Genomic DNA, 25,100 nt, shown 5'->3' on the forward strand with positions numbered 1-25,100 from the left:
CCCAAACCATTCTGTGATTCTATGATAAATGTCGTAAGGTTGTAGAGAAATAACTCTGTTAAGTTTGAAGGCACCTTCCTGTGGCTTCTTCCTTATCTGAGGGAGGTACTGTGCATTTACACTGGGAGGTTGAAGCCTTGCTCTAGGAGAGCTGGCAGTGGCAGATGAATTCAGGGGAGCTGTTTTCCAGCAGAGCCTGCCGTGGTGCTTAGGACCTGTGTCTTGATTATGCTTCAGCAGGGATAGAGGCTGAAGAAAACGGTGACTTCGTAGCATGCTTTTTCTCTGCAGGGACCCTGCTCTGCTTTGTGCTCTATATCCTGGGGCTCGTAAGCCCTGGGAGCAGACGATGGACATATGCAATGAGTTCTGGTACTGTCTGCCCACCTCTTTCCTCTTCCCGGGTAATTCCCATGGGAGGGCTATGAGCAGTGATCACTTCAAGGCACCAGCACTAGCTAGGGCTTCACACTGCACAGAAGGGTCGTCTTCCTGAGCTTTCTCATGGAGTTACTTTCGGGCCTTTTGCACCAGAATGAGCTGTCGTCGTGGTGTGTATGCAGCCTTGACAGAAACAGAACATTTACAGAATGCAGCAGTGAATATAAACCTGTTCTGGCAGCTCCCTACCATCAGAACGTCTTCACACTCCCCACTGTTTGGCTCTCCCCTGTTATCCAGCGCACACTTTGCAGTTTAATCAAATGCATTCATAAGGTGTATTCTGAAATCACGCGCTTTCTATTAAAAGGAGGACTTGATGGCAAAGCATATTATCAAATATTGATTCCCAGAATAATCTTTGACATAGTTCATGATTTTCTGCATCTCTCTTCTTTTCCTTTTCAGTTTTCTGCTCTCCTGAATCCACCAGAGGACCAGAGGCAGCAAGAAGAGAGGGGGTGAAAGAAAGCACTTGAAGAGGACTGAACATTTGCACTGGAGCTGTGAGCTGCTTTCGTGGTGAAAGGTCAGTGTCAAGACTGTTGATCCATGTTAGCTATCGGTTTGGGGTGGATAATGGTACTCAGTAATTGTGTAAATCGGAGCTCTTCATCTGCAAGCTTTAGAGTTCCTCTCCTGGGAAGGCTTTACTTAATGACTTCTGGCTGCTTTCTGGGCTGTGTGAGATATGCTGGCAAGTTGATAAGCAGCGGGAGGCCTTTTCTGAGCATGTTCAGTGGTAAAGCGGCAGTGGTAATATTTTCATCTTAGAGGGGGAACCTAGGTCATGCTTTCAAAGGTTGGAGTTTAGCCTTGCTGGAGAATGAGGTCTTCAGTCAGTTTGCTGAAGATAATAGGTTATTGGCCCACACCTGCATTGCAAGGGGAGGATGTCTGCTTTGTTTGCTAGGAGCTGCCTCAGGGCCAGGGTTATCTGGCCCAGCTCAGGTAGACTCCAGCACAGCCGAACCTTGCTCTCCAGGCCAGCAGCGTGCCTACTGGGTGTGTGAGGTGGCCCTGTTGGCAGGGGGCTGATGATGTTGGACTTGCAGCCCTTTGGGAGGTGCACTTTCATAGCAGCGTGGGCGCTGCTAGCGGGATTTCCTGCAGCAAGTCTGTCTTGTGTGTGTTGGCAAAGATGTTAGAAGTTACCTAACTTCTGGCATACAAGTTGACTATGAAATAGACGTCACTGATGCGTTGGATACCAATTTTCTTGCTATCATTCAAAAATCAATACTTAAAAATAATGATGCTTTTAATGGCTTGGAAGCTATTTCATTTGCTTTGGCATTGTTTCTTCCCCATCCGTCAGACGCTGCTTTAGGGCAGGTTGTGCAGAAAAAGCCTGCAGGCCTGGCTTTCTTTGCTGTTTAATTAAGTACGGTTACTGTGCAAGTTGAGGCAAATGTACCAAGCACTGTCTGTGATAACTAAATGAATGTCTAGCCAGCAGGAGTGTATGTGTTGTGTGCATGCCACGTGCTTTCTGAACTGGGGTGTGGGTGCGTGCCTGTATGTGCCTTTGGGCCTGCAAATAAAAATACAGTGGTCTGATGTGGGATAACCAGAGCAAGTCCTGCCACTGAGATTTTAGGTGGCTCAGCACAACAAAACAGCCGTTTGTGCAGTGCTTCTGTTCCCAGGTGCTCAGCACCTGGACGTGGAGCCAAACTGCTCAACTTCTGGTGCGTTCCTGTTGTCCGGTTTGTCCTAAGGGTTCAGTCTCAGTAGGATGAGAGCCCAAGAAAATCGGGCCACGGAATGGTTTCACTTTTGAATTGACCCCTGCCTTGCCTAGCAGTCATGCACTGTCTGTTCTTACCCAGCTGGAAGGTTGTGGCTTGCAGTCAGACAGGGCAGGATGAGCTCACTCTCCTTTTCTTTTTTCTTTTTTATTTTCTTTGAGATGTTTGTATAGGTGGGTCATCCCTTCCTTCTTGCTCTTCACGTAGGTACTTCACTATTACTCCATTCTCTTGTACTTCATTACTAGCATCTCGCAATCTTTGGTGTATTTGAGCCAGCATGCCTCGTAAATGGTTGCCAAAATCGCTTTACCAGACAGTCCTCTCATTATAAGTATGGATTTTACTGACCCCAAAAAACGTTGTTCCAGTTCACTGGCCAAAGTAGCCTACACTGGCAAAAGCACTTCTGAGGCAGTGGAATTGTGTTGCTGTAGGGCTTTTGCCAATACCCCAGTCACCTGGAGCCTGTCATGCCTCGCAGCTGGCATTCTTCTGTCAGCAGGAGTTCTCAGTGCAGATCCTTGCAACACCACGGGGTTTAGAGAAAGATGAGGGTCCTGCACTGGGGAGGAAGAGCAGAGGCAAGGGACAGACTAAGGGACTTGCCCAAGGCCATGCCCAAAATCTCTGTCAGAATGGAGAATTGGATTCAAGCTGTTCAACTCCCAGTTTCTTGAATTAATCTTCAAACTGTGCATGTTCTGTCGCACTGAGTTTATTCTTGTTTTTCCTCCCATCTTTGTGCATTTTGTTTTAGTTAGAGCATTATTTCTCCTTGGCACTTACATTGCAGTGTGTGTGGGCATAGTAGGAACCTGTTATTGATTTCTGGCGAATTACATAAAATACCTCTCTTCATTGTATGACTGAATTTCACAGCCTGTATCGCATGATTGCTTGCTTAAATTTAACTTGTTGATGAAGTTACTGATATTGGGCTGGACCAAGTGATCTTCATTATGGAAGTGCTTTTGGTCTTCTAACCACTTTTTCAGTTAGCAAAGCGCTTCCCATTATGAAGCTCATGCCTAATTAATATGTTTTTATGCATTTGTAAATACACCCCTGTGGCATAGCTCGCCATTTTCTGTCCACTGGAGAGCTCGTTCGTAATTATCGATGTGATTCAGAATAGACCTTTGCCTCGGTGTTTTAAAATACAGTATAACTGTGTGCATTAATTAATGTTGCCGCTTCTTGTCTGGTTTCAAGAGTGATTCGTGTCACTTCTGAGGGTCTGTTGTAAAGAGGACTGAAGCCAAGAGACCCTGGTCATGTCAGTGAATTCAGGATGAGGCCCCCCACGTTCATCCCGGTGCTGTGGCACAGATCAACACCGCTGTGCTTTTTGGGACCACAAGGCTCGGAGCCCAAAGTCGCCCTTAGCCTGTGAGGCAGATTGTGGCTCACCTCTCCACTGCCTGGGCTCTTCGGGAAAGGCATTTCACCGGCGTCTCCTGCCCTCACGTGCTTTCCCTGGAGACCAGCGCAGCTCCCTAACGCCTGACCCAGTCTTTGCAGGCGACGGGAGGCGGCAGGCCACCCTGTGTGAGGCAGGGAGCACAGACACATGACTTCCAAAAAGAGGGTCTGGAGAGAGCTGCCTTTCCCTGAATAGCTTGCTGCGTGAGTCATAAAGCATGCAGAGGCAGCCAGTGCCATCAGCTCTGCTCCTGGCTAGGAAGGATAGATCAAACAGGAGACAGCCCTGATTGCTTTCTGATTCATGGCCTGCCATCCCTGCGTGAATCACCGTGCTTTATAAACCTGCAGCTGTTCCCTGCCAGCTTTCTGGAAGCAGAGAGATCCTCTCCTCCCAGCTGTGAAGCCAAGCTGCCTGAAAGGCCTGTACACGGCGCTCGGTGGAGCAGGGCCTGCAGTCGTACGGGGAATTTCAGACTGTATGTCATCTGAGTGCAGGTACGGTCTCGGCTGTGTGTCTGCCCAGTCCTCACCAGAACAAGATGCAGCTCAGTCTGGGATTTCTGAGCTCTCGGATCAGGAGGAGGGACAAGTTCGCATCCCTCACTAGGGCCCGGCACCTGCTGCATGGTGATACGTGGAAATACCTGTAGCGGCTTTTTTTTGGCGGGGGACGTACTTTGAGGGGAAGGGGGAAAGATTCCTGAAATCTTCTGGAGCAAGAGGGGGAACTGGGCCACGGAGCCAGCCCAAGGACAGTAAGCATTGTTTCCGTCCCCTGGCTATCAGTGATATGAACCAGGGTCAGTCTCAGCAAACCTGCGGTGCTTTTTCCTCTACGTACGGCCCTGATGTTAGAAGGGGTGGGCAAAAAGCCAAGCACAGCCCTTAGAGTCTGTTACTGGAGGGCATCTCTCGGGTCTGGGCTCAGGTACCTGTTTTGGGTTGTGCAGGCGTGTGTGGCTGCGGGAGCCTGCCTCGCTGCTGCCATTCCTGTTCTGTGGCTAAATGAAGCCTCTGGGAGCTGTAAATCTGTCACCTTCCATGAACATTGCATTCACGGGGCGTCTTCTCATTGAGAATATACAAGTTTGTTCAGTGCACACGGTACCACCAGCATCCATTCCTCCTCCTGCCCCGGGCCTTGTTGTGCTGCAACATGGTAATTAATCTGAGCGTTACTGGAGGTTCTGATCTCTTCTGAAGATAACTCTGAAGAGTTATTCTCCTTGATATATGCCACCATCTTAGAGCTGCTCCCTTTGCCAGTGAAACAGCCTTCTGCTGCCAACTGTTGTTGCCAGATGTTATTCTAGAGAAAAATGTTTTCTTGTGAAATGGGGGACAGGCATGGGTGGGACCGCTGGCGTGTTCTCACCCTTGCCTTCCCTGTTAGCTTCATTTATTAGTTTCTAAAGCACAGGTCTGGCTGGCGTTTTCGAATGGGCTGGCGTGAAGCAAAAGGAAACAGTTCCCTGCCAATAAAATACAATTATGCTGTAGAATGGGCAGCTGCTCTTCCCAGCCTTGGTTCATCTGGCTCTAAAGCCGGTTGTTAGCAATGTAGTGGCAAAGATAATACTGACTGGCTGACCCAACCTGTTAGCCACTTGATGTGCAGCCTGGCTCTGCGTACCCATGGCTCACTTTCTTTACTGTCAGGTGTTTTGCAGTGGGCTTGCCAAGGTGGATGAGTGTCTGTACTGCATGACTGGGTTGCAGCTGCAGTGGGTCCCCGGAGGAAGCTCGCATCACTTGTGGGAAGAAGTTTTGTAATCTAAGCGAGCATGAACTCCATGCCTCTGGAAAAAGGGAGAGGCTGTTTGCCTGCCTGCTGCCAGGGAAATTGCTGCTTTAGGAAAGCATTTTGCGCTGATACGGGTGCAAGATGTTTGCATCGTTCCTCGCTGGCTGGTAGGGGAGGAAAGGGATGATTTTTTAATTGGATGCAGGAGAGGTGGTGTGGATTTGGTTGCACTTCTGCAAACTGCCTCACACGGGTGGTGCTGGCAGTGATGTTCTGGGCAGTGCCTTTGTCCTGCCTACCTGGTCAGGCAGTAGTGACAATATTTTTTTCGAGAGGTTCAGACCACCTGGCATCAACAGGAGGCAGTGAAGCGACATGGAGCTGCACTTGCTGCAGACTTACTTCTGAGAAACCTGCTCGAGTGTAGCAGATCTGTAATACTGCACTGGGGCTGACCCACAACGAACTCCCATTCGTTATGTATCTGCAGTGGCGTTTTACACTGTCAGATCATCTGAAGCCAATGGTTATGTTTCTTCCTCTTAGTAGTGGGACAGCTGCCCTAGGAGACAGCTGGCCAGTGAAAAGGGCATGAGAAATAAGCAGAGTGAAGAAGAGAATTAATTACTCCAACATATTGCTGGGGTTCAAAAAGGATAGGGCATCTGAGTGGATAAGAAGTACTCTCCCAGTTACAGCTGTAAAGATTAAAAATACCCCAAACTTAGAGCGGGATCTATTTAAGGCAGTTGTAACTAATGCCAGTGAGGAAATAGTATTCTTTGGAGACAGATTGTTCCATAAAAGTCAAAGACAGGTTTCTGTCACCACCTTCAGAAGCAGCAGTTAACAGGCTGCAGTCAGGAGCCAGAGGCTGGGATTTTTTGGATTACAGGTCTGGGATTTAATTTATTTTAGTTCAAATAGGAAGAAGTGAGCATGATCTATACTGTTGTGTCCTCACCGGGACACATTGTTGATCACAATTCATCGTTTTGGCTTGACCACTCGCACAACGGTAGGTCTGATCCCTCCACTGCAAGTACTGATCTAAAGGAAACTGAGTCTCCAGCAGTGACAGCAGGATGGGGAGGGAAAGGGAGGATGAAGGCAGTACGGGAAGGCCACATGCTGGTACCATCTGCCTCCCTTTCACACTGCGCGAGGTCTTGTGCTGTGTAGGTCACCCAAAAGGGTGTAAGAGCTCTTTATCTAAGCAAGCACTTTCTAGTGTCCCCGAAGTCAGTTGAATGGCTTACTCACTGGCTTGTTTTGGCAAGAGGTCAGAAGCGTGAGTTCTTGCAGAAGGAGAGTAGTAGTGCTGGCCTTTTGGGAGAAGGGGTGTGATCACTGACTGACTCAAGCTTTTCTGTTGTGTGGGTTGTTTTGTTTTTTTTTTTCCCCCCAGGAACTTGCTGAGCCAGAAAGATGCGTGAGTATACGGAAAAGAAGGAAACATGTGGGACCATCTGTCTCAAGTACCTGCTCTTCATCTTCAACTTCTTTTTCTGGGTAAGAAACTTCAGTCTATTTCAGAGGCACTGAGATGGCACTGCAGTTTTGGTGTCAGGGGCGTGGAAATCTTGGGCTTGATGAAGTCTTTGGCAAAAAGCACTGACGTCAGTAGGACACAGATTTTGTCCTGTGGGGTGAAATCCCATCCCTTGGGCTTGCCTGCCCAGGCTGCAGAAGTATGGTTTGACTGGCTGTTTCTAGGTCATGTTACCAAGTATAGAAAATAACAGGGAGCCTGAAAACATGCTTTGTTTTTTCACCTGGTTTGCTTTTTCAGGGAGTCTGAGGACTCCTGTCTTACCATTCCTCCTCTCAAAATGGCAGAGGGAGTCCTGGCAGTGGAGTGGGACAGCTAGAGCAAGGATAACAAACACCTCCTTGCAGCTGGGTCCACACTAGAGCTTCCTAGAGTCATGCTTTCCACCAGAAAGTTACTGATGCCAAAGGATTGTTTTTTCCTTTGTTGCCTGGGACAGAGCATTGGAGTGTCCAGGTCAGACCTTTAAGGAAAACTGTCTGAGCTTATTAGAAGCTGTATAAACCCCTCCAGAAACACAAGGCTTGCAAAGAGAGAAGGGACTGCTAGGAGTCTGGTTGGCTTCTCCGTGTTCATTTGCTGCAAGGGTTAAAGCTTAACCAGCGAGGCTGTTTAGCTCCTTGACTGCCTTCTCCCTAGATGTATAGTCTGGGAAGGAGATATTGGGCATGGTTGTCACTTATTGGTAGTATTGCTCCCTGACAAACAGTGGAAAGCTTGCTGATGTAAAGCTGTTTTCTTCCCCTCTGCTGCCAGGTAGCACCCCAATAGATTTGACATTTTTTCATATATTTGCCTGGATAACAGTGTGGCTACATTTGGGAAGGCTCTGGCCCACGTATGAATTGCTGTGCCCAGGTAGATGCCTCAGATAGCTTGCATCTCGGGCTGCCTGGGGTGCTAAACTTGCCGCCTGGAAGCCCAGCCCCTCCCAGTGCACTGGGGCCTGCTCTCAGTCCCAGTGAGACCTCTGGGAGTCCTTCCTTTAGCGTGGATCATCTTTGGCTCAGCTTACGGAGCTGAGGCACGTCCTGGTAGCCCAGTCCAGTTGCGCTGGGAGGTGAGGAAGTTCACGCATCGGATGCCCTTCATTTGCTTGCTTCTCTCCCTACTCAGCTGGCTGGCGGGGCCGTGATGGCAGTGGGCACCTGGACCCTAGCTGAGAAGAGTGACTACATCAGCCTGCTCTCCTCCAGCACGTATTCGGCAACTGCTTATATTCTGGTGGTGGCTGGGGTGGTTGTCATGGTTACTGGCATCCTTGGTTGCTGTGCCACCAAAAAAATTTGCTGCGAGTGGTAAGTTTCACTTGCTTGTTTTGTTTGAGGGAGGATTCACCCCACTTTCTCTTGAACCATGCTGGGAGGGAGGGAAACATCTTGGTTGTGTTCTGCACCAACCTTATTTGTTTGTCCTAGAGCAAATACCACTAAGGCCTCCAGCTCCTAACAGCAGTGCTGTCCTTGTCCTAGGGGCAGGTTCTACTGCAGAGCATTTCCTTTCATCCACCCAAAGAATGTGCTTACCACTGCATGGTTCAAAAGTACAAAGTATAGTCGTAATACCTATACTTTGTGTGAGAACGTCTGTTTGAAACTATTCAAAACAAAATCTCGTGGCTTTTGTCTCTTCCTTCTTCCCTGCCCATTCCATATTCTCCTTTGGAAAATGGGAAGAGAGAGGAAAATATGAGACACCTGTAACAAAACTGCCTTTTAATGACAGTAGGTTCAAGCCAAATTAACACACTTTTTCACTTGGTTGTCAAAAATCAGAACATTTCCAATGAATATTTTTTTTTAGTTGCAAAAAAACTATTTTAGTTTTGCTTCCACACAAAAAGCACACTGTTTTGATAATCTGCTGCTTCTTTTATGCCTTTCCCTGTGTTACTTCCTGAGCTCCCTGCTCACCCACCTACACTGAAGTTTTTGACCAGGCCTGGAGTTTCTATTCCGCTTCCTCCCTCTCAAATCTCCCTTCCAGTCTGGAGCGTGGCAGCAGTCCCTTTTAGTATCTGGGCTACAGTGGCGAATGCAGTGACTGAAATAACAATCAGTGGCTCTTTGCTTTCACAGTTACAGAAAAGGATACTTCAGCAACTCTTCACCAGCTCCTTCCTTTGCAAATCCTCGTTCGCTGACTGTCCCATTTCCCCTCTTTTGTTTGGATAGAGGAGCAGAAATAGGAGTTGTGAGCAAGCCTGATGCTTGTACCGCTGCTTTGAAGGCCTGGTAATCCCTGTGAGAGGCAGAGTAGGTCAAGGAATGGAGAATAAAAAACAGAGGAGGGCACAGAGAGTGCATTGCTGCTGCTTATCCCTTAGGGTCCTCGTCTGCAGCAGTCCATTTTGGCCTTGCTTCACTTACTCTCCATGCCAAAGAGATCTCCTTTCGTCTTTTTGCCTCAGCCAGAAGCTATGGATGAAAATCCGGTGGGGTTTTCTTTGTTATTCTGCCACAGAAAACTAATAATTGTCTCTTGGGAACAAAAGGTCACTCTGCCTCCTTACACCACGCGTCCTTTCGGAGTGGCTGGTCGCGACAGGCCTATTGTCTCTTCTTGCTTGTGCTCTGCTTTGGTTGCCAGTGAGTAATCCGCACAAGAGTTAGGGCTGTGCTTGCCAGGGCTGGGTGAGCCTGGAGGGGGCCTTTGCCAGCTCTGAGCTCAGGCAGTAATCCTTACAGCTTCACAGTCAGTGCCCCGGGGTCTGTGCCAGCCTGTCCCAATTCCTCTCTGTGCCAGAGGCCCACGTAAATGTGGGAGGGAGCCCTGTAAGCAGCACTCTCCGCTCTCCCCAGTCTCTCCTTGGTGCTTTTCAAAATCAATTATTGACAGCTTTGGGTGCTGTTTGTAAAAATGCATAGCTGGTTTTAGTTTGTTTTTCTGTTGAAGACTCAGGAAGCTGTGAATTTTTTTGCTGCCTTTCTACCTAACTATGAGTTTTATGGGCCCACTTCAAGGCTTTTCATAGTATTTCATTGCTCATTGCTCACAGCTGTGCTACCTTTTTTATGTCATTGCTTATTTGCCTTCCTTGCGTCCCTCCTTAGCCAAGTGATGTGCTGAGACTCAGGCAGCAGATGTGGAGTTTCTCTGGCTCCGTGAGCAGGCATGGCAGTGGATCTGCAGCCTGGCTGGCCGTGATGCTGCGGTCCAGCTCTTTACAAGCACACAAACCACTACTACATTACACTTCAGTCAAGATGCACGCTTTCATACACAAAAGTATGCAAGCAGGAGTCTCAAGAAAAGACCCATCAAATAGAAGACCTTGCATGTAAAGAAAGAAGGTGGCTTTCTTCAGGCTTCACACTGCCACTTCTAGTTAGCTACCTTGGATAGGGAGAAGGGAACACACATCGGTTATGATTTCTGTTCCTGCTGCATTTCAGCCTGGAGCCTTTCCACTGAAGTGAGATTGCTGATTTAGGAGTATAGTTGCTATATACGTCTTCTTTAGGTAGTAGAAAGATCTTTCCAGAGAGTGATTTGCATTGTAGGTGGGTTGAACCATTCTTTGGGTTATTCAGAGAAAACACACCAAAGCTTGGTGCTTCACTCAAACACTTGAAACTGGATGGAAGAAATCTGGACCCTGTAGATCCTGAGGAGACACCAGATAGCCCTGACTCTGGCTTGGAGCCAAAGTAAGAGTAAATTTTGCCCAGAGCCCACCCAGGTCCAGGCATGTGTCTACTACAGACCTTCGGGTGATCCCACATTTCTGACTTGTTCCGCAGCCTCTTGGGAAGCGAGTAGGGCATGTCCCTGCAGCTCCGTGCCAGAGCTGGCCTACTGCTCCCAGAGCAGACCTCTGTAAGAAAGCCCTGCAACTCCTGGTGAAGAGCAGGGAGAGCAGCCCTGTGCTCTGTGTGCGTCCAGAGTGAAAGCTGCTGCTCCCCTGTGTCAGCATGATACTTGGAAGTGGCCCTGAGGGAACGATGAGACTGAGATAAGGATAAGGATGCAGTGGATCAGCAGAAACAGTTTGGATCGTGGGTGGCAGATGCACTAACCTCCCTTACAAAGTTTTACAAGGGCCTTGTGACTTGAATTTTTTAAGGTCTGCTGGATACATGTTTGTTTCTATCCACCGTAAGCCAGTACAACGAGCTGAGCTGTGGTGACAACTCGGGTCTACCTGAATGCCTCTGACATGACGACACAGAGCAGGGAAAAATAAATAAAAGAAACTTTCCAGCTCATCGGTTGTTCTCAGCATCCTGCCACCCTCCTGCCCCCTCCTTGGCAGAAGGATGATGTCAGAGCAGTTAGGGCATAACTAGGTCCCAACAAAAGAAAGCCAGCCTTTGTGTCAAGGCATGCCGATCCTTTCTTGGCCCCTTTCAACCTCCTGCGAGTGTTGGGACCAGCCTTTAGCTATCCTGCACTCCACTGGGTGAGTCATTCCCCTGGTATGAATGGGTACCTTGTACAGGCTCTGCAGAGACAGTCAGTGTTCGGCTGCGGGGGAGAGTGTGGGGCTGGGGAGTGAAAGCCTGAGATTGTGTGCTCAGATTAAACCCGGTCTGCAGATAAAACCCAGCTGTCCATCCTTTGCAGCTGCTGAATCCCAACAGGGGCAAAAGAGGAAGCCTGAGTGTTTGTGTCTGTGTCTGCAAGGGGGCTTGGAAATACCTAGCAAAGAAGGGTGCACAGTGGGAGTGTGCAAGAGAAGGCATCCGAGCTGTGTAGGTCAGCTTGCTGTGTCCAGGTCTTCACTGTCCTTTGTGCCAGGGAGAGATGGTTTGATGTCCAGTTACATTTGTAGGGAGCTGTTTGCTTTGTCCCTTGGGAACAGCCGTTTCTTAAGGTCAGGGTAAAACAGAAAATGGGAGATACTTTCTTTGTTCTGTCCTGGCGAGGCCAACTCTTACAGGGACTTAGCATGAGGTCCTTGTTATGACTGGAACTGGTGTCTCTTCAGCTTTATCTACAGAAAGATGAATTTAATAGCAGTCATAGAACAGTCTGGATCTGTAAAGAAACTTCATTGCTGACCAGGAGCAAAGCAGGGGCTGTGTGTCAGGATGGGGGTTCTCCCTGAAAAGCTCTCCTTGACCCGAAGGAGGAAGCGGCCACATCACCCTCTGTCTTCAGGCCTGCGCAGTCCTTTTAATCTAGTACACGTTCTCCCTCATCGGTTTGGCTTCCCTTCCTGTTTGTGTATAGGAACAGTGCTCCCAAACAGTTTTCTGTACTGTCCATTTGATCCTCCTTCTGGTAAGCAGGGCACATCCCTTTCCATTTCACTGCCATTAAGCCCTTTTAAGAAATAGTCACGTTCTCCTCTTGGTCTTCTAAGAGCTCTTCTCACTTTGGTTTTGAGATACTGAGCTTTTCCCTCTAGATCCTAGTTCAGCAGAACATACAGTCACAGTGTGAATCAGTGCTGAAGTCCATCCACTTCAACAGTGCCCTTCAGAAGTCACTGGGAACATAAATCTATGGTTTATGCTTATGCTTAGCTGGTCTGCTATATCCTTGGTGAAATGGGCCCTTTGCTGCTTTATTGAATCATCATTATAACATACATTGCTCCTTAGTAACTTGGTGAAATGCCCTAAACAATATCAAAACAAGCAAAAGTTTCAAATTTTTTTGTATTGATGTCAGAATCAGATGTTTTCAATGATACTGAGTGTAGTCATCAGGTTATCCAGCAACCACTTTCTTTTGTCCAGTGATTTTATCTTAGTTGCCTGCACTTTTCCATTCTCTACATCCCTCGGTTCTGTGAGTTTGCTGCTTGTCTTCAGTTATCCTGTGGTTTGGGGTTTTTTTAACTTGTGGGTTTGTTCCTTTCCTACCCTATTGAGGTCTTAATCCCAGCCACTGCTTTTTAACAGTGCTGCAGAAAAGCAACGATGAAGACGGAGTCATGCATTTTGCCAGCTAATGAAAAGCTGGCTCCCAGCATCTCCTTACATTCTGTTCTAATGTCCTGCTTTTTCCATTATTTTACAGTATTTCATATTGTTGCTGTGCATCTTTCTTCTGGAAATCATTGCTGGAATCCTGGCCTATATCTACTACCAGCAGGTGAGTGGACATCACTCCTTAGAGACTCAAACCAGGGAGAGAAAACAGCTGGTTATCATCCCATTTCTCCAGCCAGAATTGGGCTCGGAGGCTTGGGACCTAGGGTCTGGTTGCGGTTCACCTTTCCACATGTCTGTACTCACTCCCCTCCCCATACAGAAGACCTTGGATTATTTACTGGTTTTGACAAAGTGGTGGTGGTTACTCTAGGGAGGCTGCTCAGCCTTGCTGCTCAGCTCCTTCCTGTGGTTCACCTTTGTGCGCTGTTTTTCTGCAGAGCCTTGTAGAAGACAATTTTTGAGGCTGTGTAGATCTGGGAACTTTCCTAACACCCTTCAAGGCATAGTGCAAGCAACTGAAATCATGTTAGTGCCACTTAGTATATTCAGGACATAGGAACAAGCTAGCTGCCATACTTTTGAACTGGTAAAGATAATGAATGGTCCAGCTGAGAGGTCCTTTCAGGTCAAGAAGTTTTTGAGAGCTTTACTTAACCAGCCCAGCTGAGCAGCTGGAGAACAGCACAGGCTCCCACCAGCTGCAGTTCTAGCTTGGCACTTTTTGCAGTTGCAGAGAGCAGAGGCTTAAGTCATCACTTTGTTTTCAAAGGGAGTTTAACCACCAAGGACACAAACAGCCTGTGAAGTTGCTCTCATGTCTGGAAGTTGATTGGAAATGGCAAATTAGGATTGTTGTCAAGTGGCTGTCTGAAAAGCAGCTGGGCATCCCATCTTGTTGGCTTCACTGCCAGGATTCCTTGCCATTCCTTTTTCTCTTGGGTCTTCTGTGTTTTGCCTCACTAAGATGGGCACTGGCGGTTTGCAAGGAGCCAAAGAACCATGCTGGCTCCTGCCAGGAGGGATCAGTGGTATGAGTGCACGTATTTAACAGGGAAAGATCAATCCTGGCAGGAAGCCAGGGTCTGTCCATCCATCCATGCAAAGGCACGAGGTTCATATATGACAATGGATGAAGAGGAGCTGATCCTTAGGTTGCAATAAGGGACAACATATTCAGAGCTGTACCCTTGAGTGCTTTAGATCACTTGAGGGTGTCTCTGATCAATAGCTGCATTTCCCCTTGCCCTCTGGCTGACAAATCCCTCTTCTTGCCTGGTTGCAGGCTGCTTGCTCTGTTTGCCGCTGTTTTTATTTCAGCCCTTGCTTTGGTGTCTAAGGCTTGCGAGTGTGTGTCTAAACTGTTTCTTTTGTTATCTCTATTCCATGCTGCAGTTCTTCCCCATGAGCCTGCAGGTAACTGCTTTTCTCCCAAGAAATAATTCTGCTAACGGACTCTCCTCTTTATTTGCCTCTGATGCCTTCCAGCTGTTGAACCTTTTCCTTTCTTTTCATTACACTAACTCCTTTGCACTTCTGTAGAGCTTCTCAGCCCAGGATCTCAAAGCATTTTGCAAATATTAATGAATGAAGCCTCATATCATCTCTGTGAGGTAGGTGTTGTCCCCATTTGATACATGGGGTTGGAAAAAGCAGTGTTTCAAAGGGAGAATAAACTGCAGACTGTATTTTGCACAGTTCAGCATAACCAGATGTTTGACCTCTCATTTACTACTTACTGTGTAGAATAAAAGGTGTATAGAGAGGCTACCCACCTGTTTCATTGACCCCATCTGAAATGCACGTTGGCGTTGCTTATTGGTATGGGAAACTTAGAATTTCACAGGTGTTGGACTAAAGCAGTGTTGCTGTATGAACCAGGATGACAAAAAAAAGATGCAGCTCTTTGGCACTTTTTGGCTGTCACCTGGATGGGTGAGAAGCATTCAGCTAGATTAAAAGAGCCTCCATAGGAATAAATGTTTGAATCCAATCACCTGAACATGCCAGTGGTTTGTGATGATGCTTTCAGAAATTCTGTACTTGCAAAGTTAGACTTTGTCTCTCTGTCACTGTTACCAAGAAAGGCCTTGCAGTACTTTTGCAATCGCACACTTAATTCCCTGTGGCATCCTTTTTGATGCCGATACAAGAGCTGTTCAGGCTACGTGGCTTCAGTCCAGCATGCCCTGGACTCTGATTTCTTTCTGCTCCTGGACAAAGTGATTTGTTTTTTTAGTATTTTGACACAGGCTTCAAAGGGAGAAGACTGCATCGTCTCATAGGCATATTCATAATTAAGCAGGCACAGTTTTGTATCCTCTTTTGATGCAGGCATGTCTTGGCAATCTTACATATTCAAGGTGAGGACCCATATGGTGATGGCACAGGCTGAAATTTGGTCCTGAAGCACCTCCTTCCAGTTATTAAAATGGAGGCATGATCTGTAATGAATTGGAAATAAGCCTGTCCAGTCCAACCTTGGAGGACGATCTTGAAGGAGGCTGTAGCTTCCTCTCTGCTTTTCTCTTGGAGCAAAGGCAATGAAACATATGCAGGGCTCTGGGTCGCTCTGAGGGGTGAGTTTGCCTTGTGATTTTATCCCACTTGTCTCTTCCATTCAGCTGAGCATGGAGCTGAAGCAAAATTTGAAGAACACCATGACCCAGAAGTACCGGAAGGAGGGAGAAGAGAGCGTTACCAGTGCGGTAGACAAACTGCAGCAGGAGGTAGGTATCTCTAGAGGCAGGGAGAATTAACAGGGCTTAAAATCAAACACACAAAAGGCATCGTGGGCTCTTGACATCCAACATACAGATGTTTCTTTTGTATGCTGAGTCTATGTTCAGCTTCTTCTGATTCAAGGCAAGGTTGAGTGGGGTGCAGGGCCTGGGCCTTGCAGAATTGCATGGTGTGATCTCTGAGTTGCATGGCCAGTAGCACTGGGGAAGCAACATCTGAATTGGTCCCAGAGTGAACTGGAGCTGCCAAGTCACTCTGACAGCTGTTTCTACTTCCCAGTTCAAAGCTTTGGAGAAATTGCTGACATTTTTCATTAAGCTCCTCAGTACCCTAGAGAGCAAGATGTAATTAAAGAAGAGCCTTCCTGCTGCTGTTGCTAGCTGTGCCTGGCTCAGGGGTGGTTCAGGTTAGGGCTGCCGCACTTCTGACAGGCTTTCCCACAGAAAGAACCCTTGTGCACAGGCACTTTCAAAGCACGGGGCCTACTATATGCATACTGCCATAGCAGGTGCATTTGCGATAGTAACTGGTAATTAAACGTACCTTGTTATCACCATTAACACTCTCCAGTCCGGTGGTTGAGAGCTGAGGCAGCTGCAGGTGTGCTCTGGTTACAGTTCATCCCAGCAGTAACCAAAAGTCACAGCTGCTGAAAGATGGATGAAGCTGATATTTAATGGCCATTTTGGGGACTCTTAACACAAAAGTCACTGATAATTATAGTAACCATTTTAAAAAAAAAAAAAAAAAAAAAAAAACCCCGGGAAAGGGTGAAGCCCAGGGCTTGGTCTGGGAGGCTGGAGGGAGAGGGACGTTGCAGTGCTTGCAGGCTCAGCATTTGCTCTTTGTGCACGCAGTTCAAGTGCTGTGGGAGCAACAACTACACAGACTGGGCTGACAGCCTGTGGATCAAATCTCCAGAGGCCAATGGACGGAAAGTCCCAGACAGCTGCTGTAAGACAATAACTGATCTGTGTGGCCGAAGAGACCATCCTTCCAACATCTACAAGGAGGTAAAGAGCAAAAGGGCTTCAGAGTCACTTGTCACAAAGTATGTAAAGGAGGTGGGCAGGGAATGATGGTGTTGGGTTATTGCTGCAAACTGTCGGTAGGTTTCAGTAGGATTCCTTAGAAAGCAGAATTCATTTCTCTAGTTGAGCGTTCAGCCATCTGGGCTATTATTTTATACGTAGATACAGAGAAAAAAATGATATTTGTTACTACAGAGTATGCTAGTGATAGGGGGAAGTGGGAGAGGTTGTTGATTCTGTCAAGAGACTTGGATGTGAGCGCTGTATTTGACACAGCTTCTTGTCATTGGAGTTACTCAGTGAGGTGCAAATGGAGATAATTCTGGTCCTTGATTGAGATAGTGGGATTTGACCTACAGAGTGAAGAAGCAGCATACGGAGAAGAAAGAGGCCCCCTAGCAGACAAATTAGGCCAGTTCCAGTGGGCTGCAGTTTGAGCTGAAAAGAGGGCTGGAGTTGAGATAGAGGCGCTTGTCTCTTTTCTAGAAGAAGCAAATTGAATCCGACTAGCTGAGTAAGTAAACAGGTAGCGCTCAGACCATTTATTCATCCTGTTTGCATAAGGCTGGGGGCCTACTCAGTAAATCCCCCTGATGTTACTGTGGAAAACCTGCCTCAATAGATTAAACAGTTCAATTATTTAAAGGGAACTCTTCCCCCCCCCCCCCCCCAAAAAAAAAAAAACACACAACCCAACAGAGAATCTTCTTACTGATTTATTTTTGCCTTATGACAACAAAAACTTGGGCCTGGGAGGGAGAGGTCATGCTGCCGGCCAAGGGTGCAGTTGCAAGGCAGAAGCAGGCAGAGCCTGGCTTTCCAGGTTCACACTGCAACTCATTGCTGTCATAAATAACAGTGGGAGGAATTTACTCTGAGAAGGCTCCTGTCATGTTAGAGTTCTTGGTACTGGATCCACTCAGCAGCATTTCCTTGGCCTTTTGGCCTGACGGGAGTAAACACCCTCTCCAGGTGTGTGCTAGGCAGTGAGTGAGGGAACCTTTCTCCACATGTCTCAGAGAAAAATGACACGCTCCCTCTGTGTGATGTGGCCGGTTCTTCGTCCGCATTTCTTCTGCCCAGCTAGCAGCCGGGATTTGTTCGGCGGTTCCTGAGCCAGTAGGTCCAGAGGAATACAAAAAATGTTGCAGTTTACATCATCTGTGTAGCTTTTCCAGTGATGTTGGGGGAAGAGGTTACTCACAGACACCGCTTTTTATAGCGTTCGCAACCATTGGATTAAGGTGAACAAGAGGTTAAAATGAAGCTGATTTTCCATGTCCCTCTTTTCACCCTGCAGAGCGGTTGCATTACCAAGCTGGAGAACTTCATTCAAGAGCATCTGAAAATTATCGGGGCAGTGGGGATCAGCATTGCTTGCGTGCAGGTAAAAGGGCTGAGTGGAGTTTTGGGGGTGCTGGGCGGAAGTTAAAGGAACCCCAGAGCTGAGGGATGGAAAAAAATCAGATGTTTTAGGCTCTTCCCTGCCTGGCAAGGAGAAGTTGCCAGGTACTTCGGGGACCTGAGGATTCACTAGCTCCAAAGCAAAAGCCTCTTTTGCTGGTCTGTAAAATTTGCTTCTGGTGAAGGAGTGCAGCCAGCTGGGCAAGGGGGGAGAGACTTCTGCTCCTGGGCTGTGGGAAAGGCAGTGCTGGCCCTGGCAGGCGGATTGGCAGCCTGAGAGAGACCTCTTGTGGGGATGTGCCGTGATTGCCCACGCGGCTGAAGAGCCGGTCTGGAGGAGTTTCCTACCCCGGTTCATTAGGATTATTTTACATCATCCAGAATTTCTCCCTCAGTTTGTCAGATTGAAGAACGGCACTGCGGGTCTGCAAATGATTTGGGAGAGGGTGATGAATAAAGGGGTAGGGTATGGATGCCCCCAACTCCCATTTTGGAGGGGAGGGCACAGGATATTATTTTCTTCCAGATGCAGATATCTCTGGGAGTTCCTCATCTTCCTCTTTGTTCTGGCAAGTAGCCAAATTACACCCCAGAGAAGCTGCTGGTGATTAATTACGAAGATTAGCAGACATTATGTTCTCTTCTGCTGCTTATTGCAAGCTGGAGCACGGTATCCCCAGGCAGGAACTAGCTGCCACTCCAGCCTGGGTCCAGACTGTTAGTTTGCAAACTGCTGCCTCCACTGCATCCATTCTGTTTTTTCATGCACTTCTGTCTTCTCTTTACACCCTGTAGATCTTTGGGATGATTTTCACCTGCTGCTTGTACAAGAGTTTAAAGCCAGAACCATATTAATAGCTGTGGGAACTCTGTCGCTCCCCCTCTGCCACTTCCTTTAGCACCTGCCAACCTGACCACTCTCCACTACCACCACAGAAGTGTCTGTAACCTGAGGACTTGGCTCTGTAATTAAATGCCTTTCGAACCATGCACCGCCTTACCTGCCCCTTTGGGGGAAAGTCACCCTACTTGTGCACAAGGCAGCCAGGAGTTCAGCGGGTCCTCTTCCTTGTCAAGAAACAAAAGAGCTGTGGATCTTCTGCTAGAAGCTTTAGCGAAACAGTCCCTTGATATAACTACAAAGCAAGATTTATCCAGGGCCATTTCTCTCGAGGCTTTTCCTGAGCCAACATGAAGGTATCAGGATGCTGTACAAGAACCGTGGTTTGCTCTCTGAGAAGTGCCTCAGCAGCACCAGGCATTGACTGTGAGGACAGATGACGTTTCTGCGCTGAGCTGGAGCCAGAGCTGAGTCTCTCATACATGGAAGATTTCTCTCCCTCCTCCCAAGTGTGCACCGATGTCCTAACACAGCTGTTCTCCACCTGAGAGGATGCCTGCCTGGTTGCTTGGGGCAGGAGCTACTCTCCCTGCTGATCGGGAGCACAACTTGGTGCAGTTGAAATCTTGTCGTGACTCTGATGTTGCCAAGATGTGGGTGCCTTAGGATTTCTCAGCAATCCTTCCTCCTCTTCCCTGAAGCTTCCCCCAACACAGTGCCATTAGGAGCCACAAGAGGCCTTTTGCCTCCTAGCGATTCTGGAGCAATTACGATGGACTACTTTCTAATTCTTTTGGGTCTAGTCTGTTTTATTGAGTGGCTTCTAGTGTGAGTGAGAAAACTTTGTTTCCTCCTACCTATCCCCTGCTGAGGTCTGGTGAAGAACTGGTCTGTTTGTGGAGCTGGCATATCTTGCTACCCTTTGACCTGTTCGGTTAGTGGAAATACCTTCTAACATCTCTTACACGTTGAGAGATGCCCTTGGCTTGATTTTTCTAATTAAAACCTCCAGGCTTGTCTCTCTTGGGCAGCAAATGAATATATACAAATGTTTTATCAGCCTCCAAAGAGCTCATTAATCAGTTGAGGGTTTTCTGGCTTTAATGGGATCTGGAAGCCCACTTTACTGGTTACTGCCGAGAAGGTCAGGAGAGTCAGCTTCAACCAGTTGCCCCAGTGTACTTGGTAAATTGGTAGTGCTGGGTTAACTGTCTGTTTGCTGCAGAGGAATAGGTTTTAATTAAATATTCTCTCTGCACTGGGATCCTAGATACATACAGGACGTAGACATCACAGCTGCCATGGACTTAGCACCATCGTGATATCAACAGGTCTTAGCCTGAATTCATAGGATCTTGTGTGCCTCTTGCCTTGTTCTAATCTTCCTGCTGTGCCTGTTACACCCATGAAGCAGAAAGGGCTGTGGGGTTTTGGTGTTGCTAAGCAGTGAAGACAAGCCCTTTTATAAACAAACAAATTTATTCCCTCTCCTGGCCTTTTAGTGGTGCCGGCTGAGCCCTGTCCCTTGACAGCGAACAGTTAACCTGAGCAAAATCACCCCTAAAGGGTCTTGCAGCATCGTGGGGTTTTTAGTTCACAGAGCAGAAATCTTGGACTGGCGCTAAAAGGTGACAAGTTTAAAAATTCAGAGCAGGCCAATCTGAAACTCCCCCATCAACATCAGCCCCGTGAAATAATCCTTAACTAATGCAGAAAGAGACGTGGAGGAGCTGAGGTGTATCCTTAGTTCTACAGCACTAGGAAAGAGGGGAAAGAAATCTAAATTATTGTGTAATGATCTAAAGGAGAAATCTCTAAATTATTTCTTGTTTTATAATCAAGTTCCTGACAAGTACTGACTACTAACTAAGAGGAAAATATTGAGCATGTTGCTTGAAGCAATATTTCTAGTTTCTTAAGCATATCTTCATAGCTGCCTTCGCCCATTCCCTTCAAATACATTGTACAGGGTTGGGAGAGGCCAGGAAGAATGAGATACGAACAGTAAGTTGGCTTGTGTCCATTGAGTTGTTTTATACTTTTTCTCTGTGTAATAATATTCATTGCTTTTTTTTTTAAACCCAGTTTAAGTTGCTGGCCAATAGAAAAATAAAGCTTAAGATTCTGTACTTACTCTGTGTAGCAAAATTGAAGGGGTACCGTGAGCCAGGCGGATTATATGGATTCCTCAGGTCCTGCTGCTGAGGAGCCAGTTCCTCGAGAAGGAGCTGGTCTGAGGGACCAGGCCGAGGAGGAAGCTGGGGAAGAATCTGCTTGGTGTCGCTGATCTTGCCAGCCTGGTTATGATCTGCTGCCGCGGGGTGCTGCAGACTGCTGCTCCGTCTGGCACCCCGAGAGCTGAAGTCGCAGAACCTCGGGGTACCAGGTATCGCGCGTCGGCCGTGGTCTGCGCGTGAGGTGTGCGCACCAGCACTGCTCCAGGGTCTGTGGCACACTGACTGCGCTCGCTGGGATGCCCGGTGACCTCTCTCAGCCTTTTCACACAGGCTGCGCTTTCTCGTCACGTGCAGAGGGCCCAGGCAGACAGAGCAGGGCCTTTGCCGTCGGGTAACTCGCATTCACCCTGCTGGCCCAGCTGCTGCCTGCCATCACCATTGGCTCTGCTTAAGGAGACCAGTCGAGGGTACGAATTGTGCTCTCCTACACCCTGTTTCCACTTACCCCAAAGATAGTGGAAATCTTTCCACTTTCCGTCTTGACTATAAGGGCTTAGGTGGGCTACTGCAGCGGGGCTGCCTCTTCCTACTACTGCGGGATAACGGGTGTGTGGGTGCTGTGTGCTCGTCTGTGCCGAGAATTTGCTGTACGTGCTGTGGAGTAGCTTGTAGCCACCTTGCAACACAGACGTGTCAAAAAGAGGGAGGAGGTTTAATCCCCTTTGGGGTTTAAGGTTGAAAATTACACATTACATGTTTCAAATATGCTTATATCTGGCGGGATGGAAAGGCCTGCCTGCAGCTGACGGGCATGGCCGCTCGGTGGCTCTCGGGGCTCAGCGCAATGCGCTGTGAATTCAGCTCCTGTAATTCCAGTGAGTCTAATTCAGGCTGCTTGGCCCTGTGGGCAGCAGGGCCACGGTATCACCAAGCCCCAGGGAAGCCCAGTACAGGTCACGCTGGTGTTCCCTTGCCGGCGAGGAAAGGTCGCTCCTTCCAGCCCCGGCAACGTGCACCATTTTCATGCTGCAGCAAGGGACCGGTCGTGCAAGGCTGAGGGCTTGACGTGGCCTGCACTCTGCTCAGAGCAGGGACTTCTGCTGAAAAAACGCCACAAATGCGTTGGCATATGCCGAGGAGACAGACCCGGGTGGCTCAGTAGTGGCGAGATGAGCCAGCACCACTGCCGTGGTACCGCTGTGGGGAGGGCGGATGCGCTCCTCAGGTGCACTGGCTGAGTCGGGGATGTGATTGCGTCCATTTATGAGACCTTGTGCCAAGACCTGCATGCGGCTCTGGCCGCCTGTTTTCAGGAGAGGTGAGCTGAAGGTGGAGCACGAACGAAGAGGGGAGGGCTCGTCCTGGAGGGCTGTTCATCGATGTAGGGCTGGAGGAGCGGGGCAGGCTGGGCTCCTGCTCGCATGCTTGCAGCAGGGGCACAGAAGGTGGCATGGATGGCTCCGTGTTAACAGTGTCCTAATCAGCTGCCGGGCCACCTCGGCTACTGCCACGGCAGAAAGAGAAATGCCCGCAATCCCCCTCCTCGTCCCGATCCCCTCTGTGTCATTAGGGGTGCAGTGTGGCTCCAGTCACCCTTCCCCACCCCCAAAGGGAAATTAGCCCCCCTTCTGCAAGACTTTCATGGGGTGGCATCAGTGAAGTCTGTAGCACAGTGTCTTTCAACACGAAGCAATTCCTTAAAAGCAATTTCTCTTCTTGTTTGAATTGCCGACTTCCCCAGTGTCTGTGATCAGGGTGCAATTACCATCTTACAGCATCCCCACGGGCCGCGCGGCCTCAGGGCTCTGCGCGCTGCCGCCTCTCTCGAGGTGGGAGAGTGGATTTCTCCCCCTCCAGACCTGGAGATTTGGGCTGTGCTAATTGCCCTTCTCGGTAATTAGCTCAGCCGGTGGTCTCCTCTCTTGGGGTGCCTGGGTGGTCAGTACAATTTGCTCAGGAATGAAAGGGAAAACAGATGTAGCAGTAAATAGTTCTGCGAGGGTCCAGCTTTGGGGCAGTCACCCTGCTCCTGCAGTTTCAAACAAGACATGAGTATTTCACGCTCCCCTGCAGGGCTGCTTCTAACCCCAAACCAGTTCACAAACATGCCCTTTCTGCTCCTGCTGCTTAACTGGGAGGAATTTTCCCCCCAAGGAGGCCTTGGTGCCCCTCTCTTTTGCTATTTATAAAGCCTCCCTTCGGTGGCGGTTGTAATTTCCTTGTTTTCCTGCTGGGCTGGGGCTGAGCAGGGCTGCAGTGGTGGAGAGAGAAAGTCGAGGAGCAGGCAGCGATACTCTCCTCCCTGGTGAGATACGACAAATACACCCTGCTTGGGAAATGGCAAAGGGGAATGCTCTCTCCTTTCCTGCCGTGAAACCTCCCCAGGTTTCCACGTGTACGTGCACGTGTGTGCATCCACCCCTGGGAGAAGATGCCGGGTGCTCTTTGCTGCTCCTTGTCACACGGTACGGAGCAGCGAAAGAGATGCCTGAAGCAGCACTGTTGGTGATTTGAGACCCAGGTGCATGTGAGCAGAGACCGACAGCTTCTCCTGGCACGGCTGGTTTTGCTGCGGGGCTCCTGGGCTGGCTCCCCTGCTGTCAAAGAGCGGCTCTTCGGGCTGCTGGCCGCGCTGCGCCGTGTCTCCCCGGGGAGCTGCTTCTGCAGGAGGAGCGCGTCTGCCTGCCGCTTCTCTGCGCCCAAGTCCGGTCGGGAGGAGAGGTGGCGGTTGCGGCGGTGGCCCCAGCCGGCCGGCCAAGGAGGCAACGGGGAGCAGATTCATGTGGTGCCTTCAGAAATGACAAATTCCTTGCGGGGAGGGGGGCATGATGCTCTCAAATGAGCTATAATCACAGCAACAGCAGGGATGCTGGTGCCCACCAAATGCGTTCAGTGACTCATTCCAGCACAGCGGATCATCAGGCACACTGGGGTTTTGAAGTCCTCTTACTCCCTGCAAAGGAGGCTGCTCCTCCTGCTTTCTTGGCTGCCTCCATTAGCAGCAAGATGCTGCACGCGCTGAGGCCATCAGCAGCTTTCTCTCTTCTGATTACTGCTCCTGCCTGCAGAAAAGGACCTGCTGAGCATCAGGCATTTCCAGGCTTCATTTTTTTGAGTAGCGAACTGTCTTGCTGACAAGGGAAGAGCAGTTTCTGCCTACACAGAGTGTAGAGAGAGCCCAGTGCCCCAGCAGGGCACGATCCTGCCAACGGCTGCTGCGTCCCCCCACTGGGACAGCAAAACTCAACCCTCCCCCTCGCAGTCCCAGAGGTGGCTTCGATGGCTGCGGCACGTCTGGCAGCTGGGGGGGCGTGAGGGTCACACTGAGCCCCTCGCACCCCTCTGCGGTCAGAGGCCAACCCAAACCAGGCACTGACCCCATGGTGCAGGGTGTGTGGAGCGACGCTTCACGACTTTGACCGTATGTGCGTGTACATATAGCTATATATCTCCTCCTGCCATGCTGGAGGATTTCCACTGCCTGCAGGAACTTTTACAGGGGAGGTTTATATTTCTTATTTTGCTCAGAAATGCTGGAACCCCTTAACCCCAGAAACCTGCCAGCATAGAAATGTGCTCGGTCCTCCCAGAGCCATGGTCCCCCTCTCCCTTCCCAGGGGAGGGACGTCCTCTCCCCCGGCAGGGCAGCCGGCAGCCAGGGATGCTCCCTACCTGCCAGCAGTCACAGCCTCAGCCTCCCCTCTGCTACAGGGCTCCCCAGCCCCGGATTAGCGAGGGACCAAGACAAATTGTTGTAGCACGCAGCAAACGGCTTTCTCGTTAACTTAGCGATGCCCCGTTAATGTTCGGCTGCGTGTCTCCTGCCTGCCACTGGCCGTAAATAAACAGGCATCTGCCTGACAGCACCTCGCTGGTGGCAGGAGGCTGCACCAGTGCACGGCCGTCTTCCTCGGGGGACCGCAGGGCAGTACCAAAAAGCTTGAGCCCCTGGCTTTGTTTTACAGGAGAAACTCAGGCAAGTGTTTCATCCACGCTCATACGGCAGGTACGTGATGGATGCTGGGGGAGCCACGGCGTGGGGGTGCCTGTGCAGAGAGCTGCCTGTGCCGCTCGGTAGCACATATCATAGAATCATAGAATCATTAA

At 49.2% G+C, this 25,100-nt stretch overlaps 1 protein-coding gene across 1 annotated transcript; it reads left to right on the forward strand.

Annotated features, from left to right (window-relative positions):
* The first annotated feature begins 850 nt into the window (after positions 1 to 850).
* LOC104082046 (CD151 antigen-like) lies at positions 851 to 19,507 on the forward strand. The gene is given in 9 exon segments (XM_009585004.1): positions 851 to 970; positions 6,773 to 6,876; positions 8,033 to 8,192; positions 8,195 to 8,214; positions 12,887 to 12,961; positions 15,423 to 15,527; positions 16,398 to 16,553; positions 17,872 to 17,958; positions 18,771 to 19,507. Coding segments are annotated over 8 exon segments (747 nt in total). The 5' UTR covers positions 851 to 970; positions 6,773 to 6,792; the 3' UTR covers positions 18,831 to 19,507.
* The last annotated feature ends 5,593 nt before the right edge of the window (positions 19,508 to 25,100 follow it).

Source organism: Fulmarus glacialis, unplaced genomic scaffold (assembly GCF_000690835.1).
Source record: "Fulmarus glacialis isolate BGI_N327 unplaced genomic scaffold, ASM69083v1 scaffold12119, whole genome shotgun sequence".
NCBI classification, from domain to species: Eukaryota; Metazoa; Chordata; class Aves; order Procellariiformes; family Procellariidae; genus Fulmarus; species Fulmarus glacialis.